Below are 25,122 nucleotides of genomic sequence, written 5' to 3' on the forward strand. Positions count from 1 at the left end.
CTTAGCTACAGTAATGTACATATCTCCCTGGCACATTATATCATTTATGCAGCAGCATACGGTGGTGCTATTATGGACAATATACCACAGCAAAGAGCTTTATCCAGGCACTCCGTGTTGTGGTTAAGAACAGCCCTTAGCCATGGTATATTGTCCGTATACAACACCCACTCAGCAGCCTTATGAGAGAATATTTTACAGCATTATTTACATTTTAGTCATTTAGCAGACGCTCTAATCCAGAGCGACTTACAGTAGTGAATACATACATTTCATTTCATGCATTTTTTTTTCGTTGTACTGGCTCGAACCCACACACCATGCTGGCGTTGCAAACACCATGCTCTACCAACTGAGCCACAGCAGACACCACAACTAAATAATGTATTCTCTCTGTGAGTCTGTCAAATCGAAAACCTTCATTAAATGCATTGGGTGAAGGTAAATTAATCCACGAATACGAATATCATTTAAAATATATCTCACATGACATTTTCACGAATTCATTTTCACGAATTCATTTTCATGAACTTGATATTAGCGTGAAGCCCATTCAAAAACACTACGGAACTTTGATAGGGTATTTCGATTTTACAGAGATGACTGATGTTATAGTTATCCAATCGGAGATTACTGTGACTTTGGTGACAAATCATCGACAAGTATTCTACTCACATTGGGCGAATGAGAACCGATCGAGTTCAACGTTACCAAACAGCAAAGAGGGAGGGGCTTCGAGTCGGGGCGCGAAGAGTTTGAGGAGAGAAGGAGCTGTAAAATGGCGAATCTTTAAAACTATAATGGTAGATACGTTTTAATATGATAAAAAAAAATCTAACGTGTAACAATTTTGCGTCTAAATAATTAGCTATTCAACACGTCGCAACTATATTGGCGCGGGCGTCTGCTCATTCCTAAACCGGTTTATGGTAAACAAACAAAAAATAGTAAACAAAGCTTGTTTAGCTAGTTTGAGCCAAGTAGCTAGCTAACGTTAGCAACTGTTGTATCTGAAGTTAGCATTAGCCAGTTCATGTTCAACCAGATGAGAAATTTGCTAACTTCGTGACAGCTATCTACTTAGTGTACATGGAGCAAGTGTCCCGTTCCAGCTATGGCTTTGCATAACTTAGTTTTTGTCATTGATGTGGATTATCGGCCATCAGGACACGTCAATGTGAAAAACCATCCACTGAAGCAGGGTATTCTCCGAATTCTGCTTCATTTCGGATATAAGTATGGATTCGAGAAGGTGCGATGGGGTTACAAATTCTGTCAATCAAGAACTGGACGCAATGGTAACCTGATATCCAGGGGCTCTGATTTTAAAGAACTACGAGACAAAACTTTTGAAGACTTCGAGGTGGAGTTTCAATTAAAGTTTGATGCAAGTGAGAAGACAATCTCGGCTCAGCCAAGGAATCAACCCACCAGCCCTGCTGCTTCCATACAGAATGCATTGAAAGAAGCTCTGTTGGACTTCCAATGGGACAGACCAGATATCACCTCTCCCACCAAATTGACATTGAGGCCCAGGAGAGGTCGAGCTGGTAAAGGAGGCCCTCCTCCACCAGAGGATGAATTGTCAAGCCTGGGGAGAAATGTGTTATTCCTCTTGTCAAGCTGTCCTCACTCCAGGGCAGATTTAGGAGAATATGTGTCCCTCGCTGGAATCCCTGCAGGTGTCAGTCACACAGATGTGTCCGACCGTATCCTGCCCAAGGGACTCCATGAAATGTTGGTCCAACGTCAAGTTGTCCTTCACTGGGTGGACAGCACTTCATACATCCAGGTAACTAGTAACAGTTACTTTCAAATAACTAGACAAATGTCATTGGGAATCTGTTAAAAGACTTGCTGACCTGTCTTTCTCATTCCAGGTTATGAGAAGTGAGGAGCACTGGGTCTCAGATAGGCTTTCTGAGGTGTTGAGGGGGATGGGTGGTAGAGTGGTCCCCATGGACGCCCTGCTAAACCTGTGCTGTCCTCACAAGCCCTCCAGTGTTCAGTCCCCCGTAGAATCCCCTTCAGATGCCATTTTGGGGAGAGAGACCTTTCCACTCGACTCTAGCATGGGATACCTGTTGTCGTCAGAACGACTGTACCGCCTAGCGTTTCCTGTCCTGGGGGGAGTCCTGAGATGGGGGCAAGGTTTGTGACGCATGGAAGTGAACTGTCATTTGGAAAATCACCCTCTGTCACTCTCATGACATAACAAAGCTATTATGCCTACACATGTTAACCAAATCACAATAAAAGGCCACACTTGTAAATCTTGTAGTAGTGAATAGTATCATCATTGATATAAGAGTACAACCATCTGGTTTCACATCAACATGCTGTATTTCCCCTGTGTGCTGTCTGTCATGTACTCAGGTGATGCTCCACAGAGCTGCAGTGTGACGTTGGAGCCGGTTGCCCTCAGACAGAGGCTTCTCCCAGCCCCCGTGGAGGTCTGTCTGAAAGGGGTCCTTCAGGGCTGGGACGCCCACTCCCTCACAGAGGCGTCCTCCTCGGAGTCCTGGGTGCTGCAGTGTTCCAACAACAACCACACAGACCAGGGCCAAGCTGTCTTCCAACAGCTACTAAGGGAGCTCTCTGCCCAGGCTCTTCACATGGTAAAGCTGCACTGTAGTGCCAATGTTGCCAGATTCTGTTGACACTTTCCAAATGGGAATAAAACCACCCAATATGGCAACAATGTGTAGGACATGGAAGTACTGTTGTCTTCCTAGTTGAGTTGTCAGTGTGTTGTGTTCAATTGGAAACGAGATGGTTTCATCTAAACTGAAACAAACATCTGTCTGTTGTCCACTACGCTATGTTCACAATGGTCCTGATGCTCCCAACAGATCAGACTAATAAGTATCAAAATTCAAAATTATTATTTTACTGTAATGTCAAAATGATCAATGTTTTTGGGGCTAATAACTAGTTTGTTGTCTCCACAGTTTGCAGAGGTGAGTGACGGAGGAGACTTGCCATGCTCGGCCTTCCTGTCTCCCCTCTCAGCCCTCACGGCTTTGCTCACTGTCTTTCGGCCCAGCGTCGCTTCCGGCTACCACACCCTGACCTTGGATGCCATCGCCCCAGCAGCGGCGGACACCTCCTCAGACCTGCCCGAGGTGGTCAGCAGTGTCCTGGGAGGGTTCTATGACATCATGGAGGGAGATGGAGGTTATGATTGGCTCGGTTTCCTCTGTCTTTATTATCCACCTTGACATATCTGAGATGACTAGTAACTAGTAGTTACAGTAGGGTCTGAGATGACTAGCGACTCGTAGTTACAGTAGGGTCTGAGATGACTAGCGACTCGTAGTTACAGTAGGGTCTGAGATGACTAGCGGCTAGTAGTTACAGTAGGGTCTGAGATGACCAGTAACTAGTAGTTACTGTAGGGTCTGAGATGACTAGCGACTAGTAGTTACAGTAGGGTCTGAGATGACTAGCGACTCGTAGTTACTGTAGGGTCTGAGATGACTAGCGACTCGTAGTTACTGTAGGGTCTGAGATGACTAGCGGCTAGTAGTTACAGTAGGGTCTGAGATGACTAGTAGTTACAGTAGGGTCTGAGATGACTAGCGACTCGTAGTTACTGTAGGGTCTGAGATGACTAGTAGTTACAGTAGGGTCTGAGATGACTAGCGACTAGTAGTTACAGTGGGGTCTGAGATGACTAGTGACTAGTAGTTACTGTAGGGTCTGAGATGACTAGCGACTAGTAGTTACAGTAGGGTCTGAGATGACTAGCGACTCGTAGTTACTGTAGGGTCTGAGATGACTAGCGACTCGTAGTTACTGTAGGGTCTGAGATGACTAGCGACTCGTAGTTACAGTAGGGTCTGAGATGACTAGCGACTCGTAGTTACTGTAGGGTCTGAGATGACTAGCGACTCGTAGTTACTGTAGGGTCTGAGATGACTAGCGACTCGTAGTTACTGTAGGGTCTGAGATGACTAGCGACTCGTAGTTACTGTAGGGTCTGAGATGACTAGCGACTCGTAGTTACTGTAGGGTCTGAGATGACTAGCGACTCGTAGTTACTGTAGGGTCTGAGATGACTAGCGACTAGTAGTTACTGTAGGGTCTGAGATGACTAGCGACTAGTAGTTACAGTAGGGTCTGAGATGACTAGCGACTCGTAGTTACTGTAGGGTCTGAGATGACTAGCGACTCGTAGTTACAGTAGGGTCTGAGATGACTAGCGACTCGTAGTTACTGTAGGGTCTGAGATGACTAGCGACTCGTAGTTACTGTAGGGTCTGAGATGACTAGCGACTCGTAGTTACTGTAGGGTCTGAGATGACTAGCGACTCGTAGTTACTGTAGGGTCTGCGATGACTAGCGACTCGTAGTTACTGTAGGGTCTGAGATGACTAGCGACTCGTAGTTACTGTAGGGTCCGAGATGACTAGCGACTAGTAGTTACAGTGGGGTCTGGGTCTGAGATGACTAGCGACTCGTAGTTACTGTAGGGTCTGAGATGACTAGCGACTCGTAGTTACAGTGGGGTCTGGGTCTGCGATGACTAGCGACTCGTAGTTACAGTGGGGTCTGGGTCTGAGATGACTAGCGACTCGTAGTTACTGTAGGGTCTGAGATGACTAGCGACTCGTAGTTACAATGGGGTCTGAGTCTGAGATGACTAGCGACTCGTAGTTACAGTGGGGTCTGGGTCTGAGATGACTAGCTACTCGTAGTTACTGTAGGGTCTGAGATGACTAGCTACTCGTAGTTACTGTAGTGTCTGAGATGACTAGCTACTCGTAGTTACTGTAGGGTCTGAGATGACTAGCGACTCGTAGTTACAGTAGGGTCTGGGTCTGAGATGACTAGCGACTCGTAGTTACTGTAGGGTCTGAGATGACTAGCGACTCGTAGTTACTGTAGGGTCTGAGATGACTAGCGACTCGTAGTTACTGTAGGGTCCGAGATGACTAGCGACTAGTAGTTACTGTAGGGTCTGAGATGACTAGCGACTCGTAGTTACTGTAGGGTCTGAGATGACTAGCGACTCGTAGTTACTGTAGGGTCTGAGATGACTAGCGACTAGTAGTTACTGTAGGGTCTGAGATGACTAGCGACTCGTAGTTACTGTAGGGTCTGAGATGACTAGCGACTCGTAGTTACTGTAGGGTCTGAGATGACTAGCGACTCGTAGTTACTGTAGGGTCCGAGATGACTAGCGACTAGTAGTTACAGTGGGGTCTGGGTCTGAGATGACTAGCGACTTATAGTTACTGTAGGGTCTGAGATGACTAGCGACTCGTAGTTACAGTGGGGTCTGGGTCTGAGATGACTAGCGACTCGTAGTTACAGTAGGGTCTGAGATGACTAGCGACTAGTAGTTACAGTGGGGTCTGTGTCTGAGATGACTAGCGACTCGTAGTTACAGTGGGGTCTGGGTCTGAGATGACTAGCTACTCGTAGTTTTGTAGTGTCTGAGATGACTAGCGACTCGTAGTTACAGTGGGGTCTGGGTCTGAGATGACTAGCGACTCGTAGTTACTGTAGGGTCTGAGATGACTAGCTACTCGTAGTTACTGTAGGGTCTGAGATGACTTGCTACTCGTAGGTACTGTAGGGTCTGGGTCTGAGATGACTAGCGACTCGTAGTGAGTGGGGTCTGGGTCTGAGATGACTAGCAACTCGTAGTTACTGTAGGGTCTGAGATGACTAGCGACTCGTAGTTACTGTAGGGTCTGAGATGACTTGCTACTCGTAGTTACTGTAGGGTCTGAGATGACTAGCGACTCGTAGTTACTGTAGGGTCTGAGATGACTAGCGACTTGTAGTTACTGTAGGGTCTGAGATGACTAGCTACTCGTAGTTACTGTAGGGTCTGAGATGACTAGCGACTCGTAGTTACAGTGGGGTCTGAGATGACTACCTACTCGTAGTTACTGTAGGGTCTGAGATGACTAGCGACTCGTAGTTACTGTATGGTCTGAGATGACTGGCGACTCGTAGTTACTGTAGGGTCTGAGATGACTAGCGACTCGTAGTTACTGTAGGGTCTGAGATGACTAGCGACTCGTAGTTACTGTAGGGTCTGAGATGACTGGCGACTCGTAGTTACTGTAGGGTCTGAGATGACTAGCGACTCGTAGTTACTGTAGGGTCTGAGATGACTAGCTACTCGTAGTTACTGTAGGGTCTGAGATGACTAGCGACTAGTAGTTACAGTAGGGTCTGAGATGACTTGCTACTCGTAGTTACTGTAGGGTCTGAGATGACTAGCGACTCGTAGTTACTGTAGGGTCTGAGATGACTTGCTACTCGTAGTTACTGTAGGGTCTGAGATGACTAGCGACTCGTAGTTACTGTAGGGTCTGAGATGACTAGCGACTCGTAGTTACTGTAGGGTCTGAGATGACTTGCTACTCGTAGTTACTGTAGGGTCTGAGATGACTAGCGACTCGTAGTTACTGTAGGGTCTGAGATGACTAGCGACTCGTAGTTACTGTGGGGTCTGTGTCTGAGATGACTAGCGACTCGTAGTTACAGTGGGGTCTTGGTCTGAGATTACTTGCTACTCGTAGTTACTGTAGGGTCTGAGATGACTAGCGACTCGTAGTTACAGTGGGGTCTGAGATGACTAGCGACTAGTAGTTACAGTAGGGTCTGGGTCTGAGATGACTAGCTACTCGTAGTTACTGTAGGGTCTGAGATGACTAGCGACTAGTAGTTACAGTAGGGTCTGAGATGACTAGCGACTCATAGTTACTGTAGGGTCTGAGATGACTAGCGACTCGTAGTTACTGTAGGGTCTGAGATGACTAGCGACTCGTAGTTACAGTGGGGTCTGAGATGACTAGCGACTAGTAGTTATTGGGGTCTGGGTCTGAGTTGACTAGCGACTCGTATTTACAGTATGGTCTGAGATGACTAGCGACTCATAGTTACAGTAGGGTCTCAGAAGACTAGCGACTCGTAGTTACAGTAGGGTCTCAGATGACTAGCGACTCGTAGTTACAGTAGGGTCTCAGATGACTAGCGACTCGTAGTTACAGTAGGGTCTGAGCTGACTAGTAACTAGTAGTTACAGTAGGGTCAGTGTCTGAGATCACTAGGGACTCGTCGTCACAGTACGGTCTGGGTCTGAGATGACTAGCGACTAGTAGTTACGGTAGGGTCTGAGACCACTCGCGGTGACGGTAGGGTCTGAGCGATAGCTCCACCTTGCTTCTGTGGCATTGCTGTCACCTTAATTGTCTGACCTTTTCTTACCTTTTATATCAAATTGAGTTTTCTATTCAATTACAGATCTCCAGAAAATGATTCACTCAATTAGTTTATTGGTGCAGTGTTATCGTAAGAGACTGAGTACTGTCCTTCCTCCACAGCTCCTCGAGTTGAGCCCCAGGTTCCTGACTGGGCACAGCAGGAGCTCAGCCATTGGTCCAGCCCACTGACCGCTGGGTTGGTGGAGGGCTGGTTCCCGCATGCTGACCAATCAGGAGTCAGCTCCCACTTAATGGAGTCAATGAGGTATGATTTGCCCTTTTTAACGTTATGTCTGTAATTATGTGTAGTTGAAATGTCACAATTTCTTAATATTAAATATAATGTCATTAGAACACTGTCGCCCAGTTTTTAAATACATAGATATCTAGGGCCCAATAACAATTTCCCGGTGGTTAGTGTCTTTCTTGCACATATATAAAAGTTGCAGCTGAACTGCTTTATCATGACCTTTAAACTATTATTGACTATGTCAATGTGTCCAGGCTGCTCCATGCGGTGCCAGAGGGTGAAACCGAGGGTCAGGAAGAGGAGCTGTCGGGCCTGGCAGAACTCTACCAGAGAATGACCTCCCAGTCCCACAGCGACAAGACGGGGAAGAAACGTAAGGAAACGCCACAGACCCTACTGGCTGTATATCCCCCTCCCCCCTCCCTCATATCTCTCAAGACCCCCCCCCCCCCCCCCCCCCCCAAGTGCCAGTGACTTCTGTTTGTATTTTAGAAATGTCTCAATATATTTTTATACTCATCAGCAAGCGTCTCGTGTTTGAACAGATGGCTTTAGATTCTTCTGTGATACGGCAGCGGTGTAGCAGCTCATAACCTACAATGACGAGACACTTGTTATCGTGTTGTTCTTCCCCTGCTGAGTGTCTGTCAACATCTCTCCTGCCGCCAGCAGGGGGCGCCCAGCGCACGCCGGTGAGGCAGAAGATGAAGACTATGAGCCGCTCACTGCAGATGCTGAACGTGGCCCGTCTGAATGTCAAGGCCCAGAAAAGCCAGGCTGGAGAGACTGAGGTGGGGGCGCCGGGGGCCGAGGGCTGCAGGGGACAGGAGAGGCTTGGGAAAAGACGCTCAGGAAACAGGGCCAAGACTGGACCCCAAGCCCAACGTAAGTGTCTTGTCTGTCTGGCCCGACGTAAGTGTCTTGTCTGTCTGGCCCGACGTAAGTGTCTTGTCTGTCTGGCCCGACGTAAGTGTCTTGTCTGTCTGGCCCGACGTAAGTGTCTTGTCTGTCTGGCCCGACGTAAGTGTCTTGTCTGTCTGGCCCGACGTAAGTGTCTTGTCTGTCTGGCCCGACGTAAGTGTCTTGTCTGTCTGGCCCGACGTAAGTGTCTTGTCTGTCTGGCCCGACGTAAGTGTCTTGTCTGTCTGGCCCGACGTAAGTGTCTTGTCTGTCTGGCCCGACGTAAGTGTCTTGTCTGTCTGGCCCGACGTAAGTGTCTTGTCTGTCTGGCCCGACGTAAGTGTCTTGTCTGTCTGGCCCGACGTAAGTGTCTTGTCTGTCTGGCCCGACGTAAGTGTCTTGTCTGTCTGGCCCGACGTAAGTGTCTTGTCTGTCTGGCCCGACGTAAGTGTCTTGTCTGTCTGGCCCGACGTAAGTGTCTTGTCTGTCTGGCCCGACGTAAGTGTCTTGTCTGTCTGGCCCGACGTAAGTGTCTTGTCTGTCTGGCCCGACGTAAGTGTCTTGTCTGTCTGGCCCGACGTAAGTGTCTTGTCTTGTCTGTCTGGCCCGACGTAAGTGTCTTGTCTTGTCTGTCTGGCCCGACGTAAGTGTCTTGTCTGTCTGTCTGGCCCGACGTAAGTGTCTTGTCTGTCTGTCTGGCCCGACGTAAGTGTCTTGTCTGTCTGTCTGGCCCGACGTAAGTGTCTTGTCTGTCTGTCTGGCCCGACGTAAGTGTCTTGTCTGTCTGTCTGGCCCGACGTAAGTGTCTTGTCTGTCTGTCTGGCCCGACGTAAGTGTCTTGTCTGTCTGTCTGGCCCGACGTAAGTGTCTTGTCTGTCTGTCTGGCCCGACGTAAGTGTCTTGTCTGTCTGTCTGGCCCGACGTAAGTGTCTTGTCTGTCTGTTTGACCCCCACCAGAACAACAGGGATATATATCTTAAGTGTTCTGCTCCACAAAGGGCTCACCCATAGTCTCAGCATGGTTCAGATTCAGCTTTTAATGGTCAAATGATTGATAAGAGGCCTATTCTCATAATTGTTAGACAACGGAATGAAGATGGGTGTATTCAAGAGTGATTACAGAGCATTTAAATAAAACATTTTACTTTTATAGAATAGAGTTGGTTCTTTGTGTTCTACGCAGCATAGGGAATCATGCCAGCTCTGTACTTTCTGTTTATCTTCAATGAATGTTCTGAACATCCCACCAATTAATAACTGTCACAAACTTCCATTTCTACTCTCCTGTCAGACTTCAAGAGCGAGGCCGAGCTGCTGTCCCACCTGAAGGCCGGCTATGAGAAGACGGTGTCTGAGAGAGACTCCTCCCTCCTCACTGAGGCCCAGCACCACCTCTCTGCTGTCAAGATGTTCCTGGGGCCCAACCCAGACCTGGGGGTAAGACATTCCAGGGGCCCAACCCAGACCTGGGGGTAAGACAGACCTGGGGGTAAGACATTCCAGGGGCCCAACCCAGACCTGGGGGTAAGACAGACCTGGGGGTAAGACAGACCTGGGGGTAAGACAGACCTGGGGGTAAGACGTTCCTGGGGCCCAACCCAGACCTGGGGGTAAGACAGACCTGGGGGTAAGATGTTCCTGGAGCCCAACCCAGACCTGGGGGTAAGACAGACCTGGGGGTAAGACATTCCAGGGGCCCAACCCAGACCTGGGGGTAAGACAGACCTGGGGGTAAGACAGACCTGGGGGTAAGACAGACGTAGAGAAGAAAATACCTAGTGGACAGGTTCTGTTTGAAAATCCTGAAGGTCACTATCTCTTCTCCCCTTGATGTAAAAAAGCTAATGTGATGTAATACCTGACTTGACGTGACGGGATAAACGGCTAATGTGATGTAATACCTGACTTGACGGGATAAACGGCTAATGTGATGTAATACCTGACTTGACGGGATAAACGGCTAATGTGATGTAATACCTGACTTGACGGGATAAACGGCTAATGTGATGTAATACCTGACTTGACGGGATAAACGGCTAATGTGATGTAATACCTGACTTGACGGGATAAACGGCTAATGTGATGTAATACCTGACTTGACGGGATAAACGGCTAATGTGATGTAATACCTGACTTGACGTGACGGGTTAAACGGCTAATGTGATGTAATACCTGACTTGACTTGACGGGATAAACGGCTAATGTGATGTAATACCTGACTTGACGGGATAAACGGCTAATGTGATGTAATACCTGACTTGACGGGATAAACGGCTAATGTGATGTAATACCTGACTTGACGGGATAAACGGCTAATGTGATGTAATACCTGACTTGACGGGATAAACGGCTAATGTGATGTAATACCTGACTTGACGGGATAAACGGCTAATGTGATGTAATACCTGACTTGACGGGATAAACGGCTAATGTGATGTAATACCTGACTTGACGGGATAAACGGCTAATGTGAATGCAAGGTAGGTTTGGGCGAATATTAGGATACCGAGTGGAGTAGCGGTCTAAGGCACTGCATCTTGGTGCAAGAGGCGTCACTACAGTCCCTGGTTCGAATCCAGGCTGTATCACATCCGGGCCGTGATTGGGAGTCCCATAGGGCTGTGCACAATTGGCCCTGCGTCACCGGGGTAGGCCGTCGTCGTAAATAAGAATTTGTTCTTAACTTAATTGCCTAGTTAAATAAAGGTTACACATACACTAAAACTGATTTATCGCCATATTTAACAAGTTTGATGATATGTAAATTCAGATATTGGCCAACCCTAATGCAAGAGTTCCTCTTCCTTACTGACTTCACTCTTTCTCTCTGCCCGGCAGGTGCAGGTCTGGCTCTTCGTCCAACAGAACCTGCTTAAGTCCAGCAAGTTTATCCGCCAGCTTTACAGCAACGCTCCTGACGCCGACAGCAAACTCAGAGAGTAAGTAGTGACTGTTAAACATAGTAGTCTCTGGCTTCAAAATATAATTAATATTAAATTGAACAGCAGCTTATGGTCTTCACCGATAAGTGTGATTTAAATGGAGGATTGTTTTCATCAAGCGCCGAACCGACTGAAACAGACTACCTGGGCTGGTCCAATAAGAAACGCTCGTTTTTGGTTTCATAATGTTTTACTACGGTTTTCCCTACTGAACACAACCAATTACTAAGACTGATATGTCTCTCTAAGGTGCCAGCTGCAGGCGGTTCTCAGGTTGGAGATGTGTCGACTCCTCCCCTCTGAGCAGCAGGCCGACACACCGGATGTGGAGCAGACAGTGGAGGAGGTAGGAAATGACTCATTGTAGCCACCTCCACAACCCCACATATTACTTCCTCCTACCTGAATCCAAACAAAACAGAGTCATTTGACAGGCTTTAATTTCTCCTTCCCTCTACCCAGGTGGCTGACATGTTGAGGATCATCTCTCTAACCAAAGACCCGGTGTACCTGGCCAAGTTCCTGCAAGATGAGGTCCTCCCTGTGTGAGTTTCTTCTCTGTGAAATCGGACTCAACTTTAGGGGTTGAATCCAGATTAAGGAGATGAGGAAAATACATCTACATAAAGTTACAATAAAAATAGTGCTATAATTAAGCAATAATGCCCGAGGGGGTGTGGTATATGGCCAATTTACCACGGCTAAGGGCTGTTCTTAAGCACGACACATCGCGGAGTGCCTGGATACAGCCCTTAGCCGTAGTATATTGGCCATATACCATAAACCCCCGAGGTGCCTTATTTCTATTATAAACTGGTTATCAATGTAATTAGAGCAGTAAAAATAAGTTTTGTCATACCCGTGGTATATGGTCTCGTATACCCTGGCTGTCAGCCTATCAGCATTCAGGGCTCGAACCACCCAGTTTATAAAAAGTTAGAGTAAATTGTGTTATGGGCTGTCAGGTTCCTGACGGCCATCCCTAGGGTCCTAGCAGACGTATACCACAGCCTGGGAACCCAGCTACCCGCCGCCCTCTCAGCCGTGCTGCCCTCTGACTTCTTCAGCGACGAGTCCGTGACCAAGGACAGCGTCTCTTCCTCCTCCTCCTCTCCTCCCCTCTCCACGGCCCTCAGCATGGCCTCCGACTGCAGGGAGCGGCTACAGGAGCTCCGCGACCGCTCCGCCAGCAAGAGGAGGTGAGTTACCTGGGGCCAGAGGCTTTATCTGCTGTGGTGCAGCTGTGTGGATGTGATACAATGACCGTTCCAAGTTGTCTGTTGTTAGTACACTTTCATATAGCCCTCTTTAACTCACCCATTAGTACACTTTCATATAGCCCTCTTTAACTCACCCATTAGTACACTTTCATATAGCCCTCTTTAACTCACCCATTAGTACACTTTCATATAGTCCTCTTTAACTCACCCATTAGTACACTTTCATATAGCCCTCTTTAACTCACCCGTTAGTACACTTTCATATAGCCCTCTTTAACTCACCCGTTAGTACACTTTCATATAGCCCTCTTTAACTCACCCGTTAGTACACTTTCATATAGCCCTCTTTAACTCACCCGTTAGTACACTTTCATATAGCCCTCTTTAACTCACCCGTTAGTACACTTTCATATAGCCCTCTTTAACTCACCCGTTAGTACACTTTCATATAGCCCTCTTTAACTCACCTCTGTGTTTGAGGAGTGGGAGGCTGACTCGCCATCGCAGCATGACTGAAGCATCCCAGAGTCTACAGATAGAGGTGCCCAGGAAGTCCACCAGAGCGGTGAGCTAAGACGGGATACATTTATTTTATTCTACCCCTGCTGTAAAGTCCAGTTAAATAGGGCCTCGATCACTGGGTCTTTGTAATATTGATCTTTTGTTACTCTTGTCTGAATGGATGTACAGTATGAACTTAGTAATTACCCAAATCTTGATCTCTCTCTCTGTGTTGTATGAACAGGCCAAGACAAAGCTCTGTGTTGCTGTGGAGAAACCAGCCGCTGAACCACCCCCAAAGCAGGCTGCACAAGGTAATTTCCTCCAACTCTGTTAGATCAATAAACTCCTTGTCTCATACACTCAGATTCAGAGTTGCATGTACATGGTTGCAGGTGTAATTGCAGGGTACAGTGAAAATCTTAGAATGTCCATAGGGGAAGCAGCAGGTAAGGTAAGTGACTGTTGAGGGTGTGGGGGGGAGAGAGAATGTCCATAGGGGAAGCAGCAGTTAAGGTAAGTGACTGTTGAGGGTGTGGGGAGGAGAGAGAATGTCCATAGGGGAAGCAGCGGGTAAGGTAAGTGACTGTTGAGGGTGTGGGGGGAGAGAGAGAATGTCCATAGGGGAAGCAGCGGGTAAGGTAAGTGACTGTTGAGGGTGTAGGGGGAGAGAGAGAGAATGTCCATAGGGGAAGCAGCAGGTAAGGTAAGTGACTGTTGAAGGTGTGGGGGGGAGAGAGAATGTCCATAGGGGAAGCAGCAGGTAAGGTAAGTGACTGTTGAGGGTGTGGGGGAGAGAGAGAATGTCCATAGGGGAAGCAGCAGGTAAGGTAAGTGACTGTTGAGGGTGTGGGGAGAGAGAGAATGTCCATAGGGGAAGCAGCAGGTAAGGTAAGTGACTGTTGAGGGTGTGGGGGAGAGAGAGAGAATGTCCATAGGGGAAGCAGCAGGTAAGGTAAGTGACTGTTGAGGGTGTGGGGAGAGAGAGAATGTCCATAGGGGAAGCAGCGGGTAAGGTAAGTGACTGTTGAGGGTGTGGGGGGAGAGAGAGAGAATGTCCATAGGGGAAGCAGCAGGTAAGGTAAGTGACTGTTGAGGGTGTGGGGGGGAGAGAGAATGTCCATAGGGGAAGCAGCAGGTATGGTAAGTGACTGTTGAGGGTGTGGGGGGGAGAGAATGTCCATAGGGGAAGCAGCAGGTAAGGTAAGTGACTGTTGAGGGTGTGGGGGGAGAGAGAGAGAATGTCCATAGGGGAAGCAGCGGGTAAGGTAAGTGACTGTTGAGGGTGTGGGGGGAGAGAGAATGTCCATAGGGGAAGCAGCAGGTAAGGTAAGTGACTGTTGAGGGTGTGGGGGGAGAGAGAGAGAATGTCCATAGGGGAAGCAGCAGGTAAGGTAAGTGACTGTTGAGGGTGTGGGGGGGAGAGAGAATGTCCATAGGGGAAGCAGCAGGTATGGTAAGTGACTGTTGAGGGTGTGGGGGGGAGAGAATGTCCATAGGGGAAGCAGCAGGTAAGGTAAGTGACTGTTGAGGGTGTGGGGGGAGAGAGAGAGAATGTCCATAGGGGAAGCAGCGGGTAAGGTAAGTGACTGTTGAGGGTGTGGGGGGAGAGAGAATGTCCATAGGGGAAGCAGCAGGTAAGGTAAGTGACTGTTGAGGGTGTGGGGGGGAGAGAATGTCCATAGGGGAAGCAGCAGGTAAGGTAAGTGACTGTTGAGGGTGTGGGGGGAGAGAGAATGTCCATAGGGGGAAGTTGCAGGAGGGTGGAACAGGTAGCTGACTAGTGGTGGCTATTCAGCAGCCTGATGGTCTGAGGGTAGAAGCTATTGGCCAGTCTGACAGTTCTTGTCATGATGCTCCTGTACTGCGGGTGATTGAAGCGGGGAAAACAGGGCATAGCTCAGGTGGCTGGAGTCCCTGATGATCTTCTTGGGCCTGCCCTAGGTGTCCTGTAGGGCAGGCAGCCATCTTGTGCTGTGATTGTCCAATTTTAATACCACCTTTATTTGGTCCACAGAGATCACAAAGGTCCGGAGGAACTTGTTCAACCAGGAGACTATGTCCCCTTCCAAGAAGGCCAAGATGCCCAGGAGTCGGTCTGTCTCGGCCGTGGAGGGACTGAAGCGTAAAGGTCCCCAGGCGACAGAAGGTGGTGGTAACAACACTGTGTTCCATGATAGTTCAACATTCCAAGAGCTCAGTAACACAACTTAAAAGGTTTTGTTAGCAGCTGGGACTTACAGAGGAAATCTGCCCTTTCAGATCGACATTCCCTCCTGACCAAAAAGGTGACGGAGACGCCCCTTCATAAGCAGGTGTCCAACCGTCTGCTGCACAGGCAACAGATGGGCAGGTGAGTCCAACATGTTTTTTTTAAAATCCTGATTCTAAAAGATATATATTAGTTGTGTCTATATATATATATATGACAGAACTAAAATAAATATATATATATATATATATATATATATATATATATATATATATATATATATATATATATATATATATATATATATACATATATATATATACATACTGCTCAAAAAAATAAAGGGAACACTTAAACAACACAATGTAACTCCAAGTCAATCACACTTTTGTGAAATCAAACTGTCCACTTAGGAAGCAACACTGATTGACAAATGTCACATGTTGTTGTGCAAATGGAATAGACAACAGGTGGAAATTATAGGCAATTAGCAAGACACCCCCAATAAAGGAGTGGTTCTGCAGGTGGGGACCCCAGACCACTTCTCAGTTCCTATGCTTCCTGGCTGATGTTTTGGTCACTTTTGAATGCTGGCGGTGCTTTCACTCTAGTGGTAGCATGAGACGGAGTCTACAACCCACACAAGTGGCTCAGGTAGTGCAGCTCATCCAGGATGGCACATCAATGCGAGCTGTGGCAAGAAGGTTTGCTGTGTCTGTCAGCGTAGTGTCCAGAGCATGGAGGCGCTACCAGGAGACAGGCCAGTACATCAGGAGATGTGGAGGAGGCCGTAGGAAGGCAACAACCCAGCAGCAGGACCGCTACCTCCGCCTTTGTGCAAGGAGGAGCAGGAGGAGCACTGCCAGAGCCCTGCAAAATGACCTGCAGCAGGCCACAAATGTGCATGTGTCTGCACAAACGGTCAGAAACAGACTCCATGAGGGTGGTATGAGGGCCCGACGTCCACAGGTGGGAGTTGTGCTTACAGCCCAACACCGTGCAGGACGTTTGGCATTTGCCAGAGAACACCAAGATTGGCAAATTCGCCACTGGCGCCATGTGCTCTTCACAGATGAAAGCAGGTTCACACTGAGCACGTGACAGACGTGACAGAGTCTGGAGACGCTGTGGAGAACGTTCTGCTGCCTGCAACATCCTCCAGCATGACCGGTTTGGCGGTGTGTCAGTCATGGTGTGGGGTGGCATTTCTTTGGGGGGCCGCACAGCCCTCCATGTGCTCGCCAGAGGTAGCCTGACTGCCATTAGGTACCGAGATGAGATCCTCAGACCCCTTGTGAGACCATATGCTGGTGCGGTTGGCCCTGGGTTCCTCCTAATGCAAGTCAATGCTGGACCTCATGTGGCTGGAGTGTGTCAGCAGTTCCTGCAAGAGGAAGGCATTGATGCTATGGACTGGCCCGCCCGTTCCCCAGACCTGAATCCAATTGAGCACATCTGGGACATCATGTCTCGCTCCATCCAATCAACGCCACGTTGCACCACAGACTGTCCAGGAGTTGGCGGATGCTTTAGTCCAGGTCTGGGAGGAGATCCCTCAGGAGACCATTCGCCACCTCATCAGGAGCATGCCCAGGCATTTTAGGGATGTCATACAGGCACATGGAGGCCACAAACACTACTGAGCCTCATTTTGACTTGTTTTAAGGACATTACATCAAAGTTGGATCAGCCTGTAGTGTGGTTTTCCACTTTAATTTTGAGTGTGACTCCAAATCCAGACCTCCATGGGTTGATAAATTGGATTTCCATTGATTATTTTTGTGTGATTTTGTTGTCAGCACATTCAACTATGTAAAGAAAAAAGTATTTAATAGGATTATTTTTTTCATTCAGATCTAGGATGTGTTGTTTAAGTGTTCCCTTTATTTTTTTGAGCAGTATATATATATGTAAAGTGTTGGTCCTATGTTTCATGAGCTGAAATAGAAGAGCCCAGAAATGTTCCATACATGTTGTGCACAAATTTGTTTAGATCCCTGTTAGTATTTCTCCTTTGCCAAGATAATCCATCCACCTGACAGGTGTGCCATATCAAGAAGCTGACTAAACAGCATGATCATTACACAGGTGCACCTTGTGCTGGGGGCAATAAAAGGCCACTAACACAATGCCACAGATGTCTAAAGTTTTGAGGAAGCGTGCAATTGGCATGTTGACTGCAGGAATGTCCACCAGAGCTGATGCCAGAGACTTAAAGGTTAATTTCTCTACCATCTACCGTAACCACGCCAGCTCAGGACCTCCACAACCGGCTTCTTCACCTGTGGCATCGTCTGAGACTAGCCACCTGGACAGCTGATGAAACTGGGTTTGAACAACCAATTTCTGCACAAACTGTCCGGAATGGTTTCAGGGAAGCTCATCTGTGTGCTCATCGTTCTCACCAGGGTCTTGACCTGATTGCAGTTCGGCATCGTAACCGACTTCAGTGGGCAAATTCTCACCTTCTATGGCCACTGGCACCCTGGAGAAGTGTGCTCTTCACTGATGAATCCCGGTTTCAACTGTACAGGACAGACAGAGTGTATGGCATCGTGTGGGTGAGCGGTTTGCTGATGTCAACGTTGTGAACAGAGTGCTCCATGGTAGAGGTGGGGTTATGGTGTGGGCAAGCATAAGCTACGGACAATAACACAATTGCATTTTATCAATGCCAATTTGAATCCACAGAGATACTGTGACGAGATCCTGAGGCCCATGGTCATCATCCACCCGCCATCACATCATGTTTCAGCATGATGATGCACAGCCCCATGTCGCAAGGATCACAGGTACACAATTCCTGGAAGCTGAAAATGTCCCAGTTCTTCCATGGCCTGCATCCTTACCAGGCATGTCACCCATTTGAGCATATTTAGGATGCTCTGGATCGAAGTGTACGACAGCGTGTTCTGGTTCCCAACACTATCCAGCAACTTCTTACAGCCATTTGAAGAGGAGTTGGACAACGTTCCTTAAGCCACAATCAACATCTTGATCAACTCTATATGAAAGATGTCACGCTGCATGAGGCAAATGAGGCTCACACCACATATTGACTTGGTTTTCTTATCCTTTTTTTAAAAGGTATCTGAAACCAATAGATGCATTTCTGTATTGCCCCTGTCATGTGAAATCCATAGATTAGGGCCTAATGAATTTATTTCAAAAGAACTGATTTCCTTATATGACCTTTAACTCTGTAAATATTTTGAAATTGTTGCAGGTTGTGTTTTATATTTTTGTGTATATTTCCACAGAATGAGGTTGGAATAATTATTTGAAATTGTAAAAATGAGAATGCCTTTTTAGTGTAAGCTGTTTGAAAAGACTACCTGAAATGACTGCCTGTTTTGTTGGGATGGTGTTTTGGCCTGCCTGGGTCCATAGACCAGGCGGTAAATTAGTTAATAGACCAATAAGAAAGAGTTTCAAACCTCTGCCGATAACAGCTAGTTTTCCCCTCTCCACTCAGACCACTTCTAGTAAAATTATGTTTTGAGAAATTGCTAAGAAGCAATTTTTGTTTCTTTTTGACCATTTAAATTGAAAACAATCACAGTAAACTAATTATTTGTTACACAGAAATTATTTGATATTGAGATTACAAGAGGGGAAAAAACTGCTTTTAATATTGAGTAGTATGAATTAACTAGTATACTAGTGTTGATTAACTAGTGTTCATTGACACATTAATATTAGTTAATATGAGTTATTCATTTACTCTGATTCATATATGAAAAAATGGAGTCTTGCATCGTTGGCAGTGCAAATGGCTCATAATTTGCCTGTGGAGAGCCTTGTTGTATTAGTTTTAACATTTTTATTTGTTTAGGAGAAGTTATTACTGTAACTGAATTGGTAGCAGTACATCGTGGGGACGATAGTGGATATGTGAAATGTCCTTTCTGTTTGATTTGTCAGGAGGTCTGTCACGACAGGCGAGTGCATCGTTGAGGAGTCGCCAGTGAAGCCTCTAGAAGGTCAGTGACTGGTGCTAAGAGTCTACATGAAACAGTCAATGTCCTGTGCACATTTCTGAGATGCTCATTAACGTTTTTAATATCAACCACATCAACAATGTAATTGTATAGGTTGATAAATAGTCAGGGGTTTTAATAGTTTTTAAAATGACAATATTAAAGACATGAAAAATTATATTTATAACAGACTTGAGGAGGAGTCCAAGATTGGAGAAGTTTGCCAGGAGACATTCCAGCTTCTACTCAAGCTCCCAGTCTCGTTCCTGCAACCTGGACAAAGCTCTCTCCTTTCAGCTCCCGCTCAGTGACAGCAAAATAGGTAGGTGGACTAAACACCATTATTTCAGGTGTATCTGTATAGTTACCACCGTTCAATATTCTGTGTAGTCTTTCAGCTGACACATATTGACATCATTGTTCATTCAATTTCTGTAGGTGCGGTAAACCTGCGGTCAGTACGGTCTCCGGTTCGTCTTCTGTTTGAAGCCACACAGTCCAGGTCCAGCTGGAGGCACTTGTCTAACTCTGATGTCTTCCAGGTAACTACTTCATCTCGTTGAACCTCTTCAGTTGTCATGCAGTGCATTCTGAAAGTATTCAGACCCCTTTTTCACTTTTTCCATATTTTGTTACGTCACAGCCTTATTCTAAAATGGATAAAAACATTTTTAATCCTCATCAATCTACACACAATTCCCCCCCTTCATAAATTAGACATTTTTGCACCTTTTTATAAAAAGAAAACATAAATACCTTATTTACATAAGTATTCAGACCCTTTGCTATGTACTTTGTTTTTATTATGGATCCCCATTAGCTGCTGCCAAGGCAGCAACTACTGTTCCTGAGGTCTGGCAAAATTAAGGCAGTTATACAATTTTAAAAACATAAGGAGACTCAAAATTGAGCTCAGGTGTATCCTGTTTCCATTGGTCATCCTTGAGATGCTTCTATGATTTGGAAAGTCACACACCTGTCTATATAAGGTCCCACAGTTGACACTGCATGTCAGAGCAAAAACCAAGCCATGAGGTCGAAGGAGTTGTCCATAGAGCTCCGAGACAGGATTGTGTTGAGGCACAGATCTGGTGGAAGGGTACCTAAACATTAAGACCCCAAGAACACAGTGGCCTCCATCAAATGGAATAAGTTTGGAACCACCAGAACTCTTCCTAGAGCTGGCCGTGCAGCCAAACTGAGCAATCGTAGGAGAAGGGCCTTGGTCAGAGAGCTCTGACAGAGCTCTAGAGTTCCTCTGTGGAGATGGGGAAAAACTTACAGAAGGACAACCATCTCTGCAGCACTCTACCAATCAGGCCTTTATGGTAGAGTAGCCAGACAGAAGCCACTCCTCAGTAAAAGGCACATGACAGCCCGCTTGGAGTTTGCCAAGCGGCACCTAAAGGACTCTGACCGTGAGAAATAAGATTCTCTGGTCTGATGAAACCAATATTGAACTATTTGGCCTGAATGCCAATGCCTGGCACCGCTCATCACCTGGCCAATACCATACCTACGGTGAAGCATGGTGGTGGCAGCATTATGCTGTGGGGATGTTTTTCAGCTGCAGGGACTGGGAGACTAGTCAGTATTGAGGGGAAAGATGAACGGAGCGAAGAACAGAGAGATCCTTGGTGATAACCTGCTCAGGACCTCAGACTGGGGCGAAGGTTCACCTTCCAACAGGACAACAACCCAAAGCACACAGCCAAGACAACTAAGGAGTGGCTTTGGGACAAGTCTCTGAATGTCCTTGCGTGGCCCAGCCATAGCCCGGACTTGAACCCGATTTTGAAAATCTCTGGAGAGACCTGAAAATAGCTGTGCAGTGATGCTCCCCATCCAACCTGACAGAGCTTGAGAGGATCTGCAGAGAAGAATGGGAGAAACTCCCCAAATACATGTGTGCCAAGCTTGTAGCGTCATACCCAAGAAGGGTCTTAATACTTATGTAAAATGTCTGATTTTTTATACATTTATCAAAACAGTTTTTGCTTTGTCATTGTGGTATTATGTGTAGATTTCTTTTTTTAAATATTTTCTTTTTAAATCCATTTTAGAATAAGTCTGTAATGTGAAAAAGTGAAGGGGTCTGAATAATTGCCGAATGCACTGTATTCCACAATTTTCTTCTCCCAAGCAAAGAATAGCAATACTGATCTTAATTTGCTATACTTATTGGAAATACTTGATTGGTTTTCCTTTTCAGAGTCCAAAGAATACTCCTACAAAGTCGCCTGGTAGACACTGTAGGTCTGCTAGAGGGAGCAAGACACCAAGAAGCCCTCAGACCCCCAGAACACCTAAGAACTTCAGGTCCTCCAGGCTCCAGAGTTACTCGGACACAGACCGCCAGATGGCAGGGCCCTCTCACGGGCAGGGCGGCATGGCCCTGAGATCCCCAGCCAGGAGGAGCCTGGTGCTGGAGATGCCCCAAAAGGAGAGCCCTCTGAAGGGCATCCTGAGGACTCCGGTCAAGACATTACTGGAGCGTCTGTCTCCCATCGGCCCTCGCCTGCTCCAGAGCCCACCCTGTTCCAGAACGCCCAGGAAGCACGTCACCTGGTCCCCGTCTCCACAGAAACTTAGAGTCGCGGAGACTGACACACCCTTCAAGGTGCCTGAATCGCCTCACCTTTTCACACAACGCTCTCCAAGGCTGTTGATGAACACACCCGACAAGTTCTGCAGTCCGCTCAAGAGTCCCAGCAGCAAACGGCCGATATCTAAAACTCCAGAAAAAGTAGTACAGAGATCGCACAGAATTTCCCCCCAAGCATCTCTGTCCAGGATTCCGGAAAATTCTTCTGCAGGTGGCGTTGAGGTGACGCCAGAGAAAAGTGGACGTCAGAGGTCTTCCAAACGGCTTATGGGAAAGTTCAACACACCTGTTAAGGATGAGCAGGACCTCCCTGATGGTACTCAGAAACGCCACTCTTCTGGTTCCACACCACCTCCTGACCACCCACCCACTCCCACAACCCCCAGGAAATCTCTGAGCCCAGCCCACGGCATGCTCACACCCTCTGGAGGAACCCCTGTTGAACAATCTCTCTCCATGCCTCCGCACCCAGGCATGCTCACACCGACGAAAAGGACCTCAGGATTGTCAAGGTCCGTAACGTCACCAAAGACTCTTGTCAAAACCCAACTGAATAAAACGACTTTTGTCACCACCTCTTCAGCGAAACGTTTGACCAGGACTAGCTCTGGCCAGGGTGTGCAAGCTAAAACCAGGGAGAACCTGATATCCCTGTCCAATGAGAGTTTAACTGTAGTAAAAGCCAGCACGGATCTTACGAGTAAGGAAACCAGTGACACCGTGTCCAGTGGAAATGTGCCGCTGGACTTCCACGAGAGGGAGCCGTCTTCCCAGGCCTTGTGGGGAGAGATGGGGGCCAGCTCGCAGCAACTTGACTCTTCCCAGTTCAGCACCACCTCCGAGGACGAGAGCATCGACATCTCCGAGGCCAAAGTGGTCATGACCCAAATCACTGACGGCCTCAAGATGAACATATCCTTCTCCAGGAAACCCTCAAAGACCGACGACCAAGTCTTCCAGTTCACCGGAGCCTCTACCAAACAGCCAATACCCGCAGAAACCAGTAAACCTGGGAGAAGCTACGGTTTCCGCCAGACCCCTGACCGCCAGCAGAGGGAGGCGGCAGTCCGTTGGGGGTACTCCACTGAACCATCTCGGTTCTCCACCCCCAGGACTTCAGGAATAAGTCGCAAGAAGGAGCTCGTCACCCCGAACCCCCTAACATACAAAGTGGAGCTGGAGATGCAAGCGTCGGGGCTGCCCAAGCTTAAGTTAAAGCGCATGGACTCTTTCAATGGGGATGGGGCTGCAGGGTCTCCGACTCCCACTGGCAGTATGAACCTCCCCCACACGGACAGCCCTCTCGCGCTCTGCTCCAAACACAGAGACCCCGGTCACGTTTCGCCATCGCTATGCACTCCCGCCAAGGGCACTCCAGGGAAAGGGGGCTTCCAGACGTACATCTGCCAGTCCTACACCCCCACGCGCCACCCCGCAGGGACCATGTCCCCCCTGGGCACAGCTGAGCTCATCCCCCTGACCCCGTCCCCCCAGAGCATGGGGAGGTCCACCCCAGAGAGCCTCAACAGCTGGCCCCGCAAGAAGAGGGCTCGGCCTGGGGTGGTGGGGGGCAAGCAGCGGGGACTGAAGGAGGAGACCCTACTAGAGGGGCTGGGGATGTTGGACGAGGCAGAGCTGGAGGGAATCTACAGACTGAAGGAGACTGACGCACTACTAATGGCTCCCACGTCCAGCCAGGTTACCAGGTCCTCCCCTGGTAAGAGAGAAGGCTCTCCCCTGGACCAGCTGGAGGACATGGACTGGATAGAGAACCAGGTTCAGCAGGCTGAAGGTGCCGAGCCTCTGATAGATGAAGAATCCGTCTTGGCCACTGGAACTGTTCACTGTGAGTTTTTATTAATTTAATTTATTCATATGATTCCTCTAATGGTGAACTTTTCATCTGTTTATTGATTAGCAATAGTTGATTTTTGTTTGATTGATTTGATTATCTTCAGCAGTGGTAACACCCCCGAGCTCTAAGGTGAGGAAGCCAGTGTCTGCCAGTGGGATTCTAGCCCTCACTCAGTCGCCCATGTTATTCAAGGGGAAGGCAGGTTCTGCCACCAAGAGATCTCATCATTTTATAGGTGAGATTATGCTCAGACTTATTTTGCTTGTATGTATGTTTATTATTCTACAACCACTGTTTAGTTTTGTTTGTAATATCTCAGCTAGGAATTTTAAAATATGCCATTTTAGTTCAGAAAAGGCTAAATGATGTGTGAAGAAATGTACATCTGATTGTCTTTTAGATGAAGCCCATTCTCAGAAGAAGATTGAGTTTGAGTTGGAGCGCTCTCCCTTCAGCCAGGCCCCCAGGCGGCCAACTACAAGAAACACCTACAGTAGGAAGAGACTGCTGGACTGACCTGGCCTGGCCTGACCTGTCCTGGCCTGGAATAGCCTGGACTGACCCAGCAAGTCACCCTGTCAGACTTCTTTCAACCCAGCAACAGTTTTGTAAGATATTCTTTAAACAGGGGGCCCTGTTGATTATTTGATATGAAGCCTCAGAAAAAAGTTCTGCCACAACCTGTCCCAAGAGAAAATCTTTGAACACTTGGATTTTTCTCCAACCCTGGGTTGATGGCTGGTTCCTTTGGTTTGGGATGTGTATGACAGAAGTACTTTCTTGCGATATTTGTGACTCCATAAGGTCAAATACAAACACGTTTTTTTTTTCTCTCTCTTTGGATCAAAAGCGTTAGTTGAACTATATTACAATCAAGTCACATCATGAACGTTTAAGAGATTTATGGTTCTTAATGTCTATTTATTGGATAGTTTGTTGGTTTATTTTTTTTATTTTTTTGTCACCAATACTACTTTTTCGTAAAAGGGAAGATATGTACATATGTTTATATATTGAAATTATTTTGTAAATAAAAGCTTAACTCTTAAATAAAGCAATTAACATTCCTAATTTGACTGTTTTTAAAACAAATGATTTGTACTGTATTATTTGTATACCAAGATTAGTAAAGTTACCCATAACTGGGCTGAAATGGACACCTGCTCGTCGAACATCTCATTCCAAAATCAAGGGCATTAATATGGAGTTGGTCCCCCCCTTTGCTGCTATAACAGCCTCCACTCTTCTGGGATGGATTTTCACTAGATGTTGGAAAATTGCTGCGGGGACTTGCTTCCAATTCAGCCATGAGCATTAGTGAGGTCGGGCACTGCTATTGGGCAATTAGGCCTGGCTCGCAGTCTGTGTTTCAAGTTCTTCCACACCAATCTCGACAAACCATTTCTGTATGGACCTCGCTTTGTGAATGGG

The 25,122-nt window shown here is 47.3% G+C and overlaps 1 protein-coding gene across 4 annotated transcripts; it reads left to right on the forward strand.

Annotated features, from left to right (window-relative positions):
- The first annotated feature begins 726 nt into the window (after nucleotides 1-726).
- LOC106584655 (TopBP1-interacting, checkpoint, and replication regulator) lies at nucleotides 727-24,783 on the forward strand. Of its 4 annotated transcripts, none has more exons than XM_014170153.3 (22): nucleotides 727-1,792; nucleotides 1,881-2,151; nucleotides 2,377-2,618; nucleotides 2,952-3,177; nucleotides 7,347-7,491; nucleotides 7,731-7,849; nucleotides 8,146-8,361; nucleotides 9,668-9,813; nucleotides 11,215-11,315; nucleotides 11,568-11,664; nucleotides 11,781-11,863; nucleotides 12,284-12,517; nucleotides 13,019-13,103; nucleotides 13,284-13,353; nucleotides 15,057-15,188; nucleotides 15,302-15,392; nucleotides 19,176-19,234; nucleotides 19,422-19,553; nucleotides 19,670-19,773; nucleotides 21,444-23,682; nucleotides 23,795-23,926; nucleotides 24,092-24,783. In XM_014170153.3, exons 1-22 carry the CDS (start codon nucleotides 1,115-1,117, stop codon nucleotides 24,205-24,207), a joined length of 5,718 nt encoding a protein of 1,905 aa, XP_014025628.3. In that variant the 5' UTR covers nucleotides 727-1,114; the 3' UTR covers nucleotides 24,208-24,783. The 4 variants fall into 4 exon arrangements, with proteins under 4 accessions (XP_014025628.3, XP_014025630.3, XP_014025631.3 ...); XM_014170155.3 differs by having other exon boundaries at nucleotides 23,798-23,926; XM_014170156.3 differs by having other exon boundaries at nucleotides 13,022-13,103.
- The last annotated feature ends 339 nt before the right edge of the window (nucleotides 24,784-25,122 follow it).

This window comes from Salmo salar, chromosome 23 (genome assembly GCF_965601325.2).
Source record: "Salmo salar chromosome 23, fSalSal1, whole genome shotgun sequence".
NCBI classification, from domain to species: domain Eukaryota; kingdom Metazoa; phylum Chordata; class Actinopteri; order Salmoniformes; family Salmonidae; genus Salmo; species Salmo salar.

Bases quoted from the DNA above. Each gene is read 5' to 3' on its own strand.
- LOC106584655 (XM_014170153.3), top strand. From the start codon at position 1,115: ATGGCTTTGCATAACTTAGTTTTTGTCATTGATGTGGATTATCGGCCA. The intron at 2,152-2,376 runs GTTTGTGACGCA...TCATGTACTCAG, and splicing joins AGTCCTGAGATGGGGGCAAG to GTGATGCTCCACAGAGCTGC. The intron at 19,554-19,669 runs GTAGGTGGACTA...CAATTTCTGTAG, and splicing joins GCTCAGTGACAGCAAAATAG to GTGCGGTAAACCTGCGGTCA.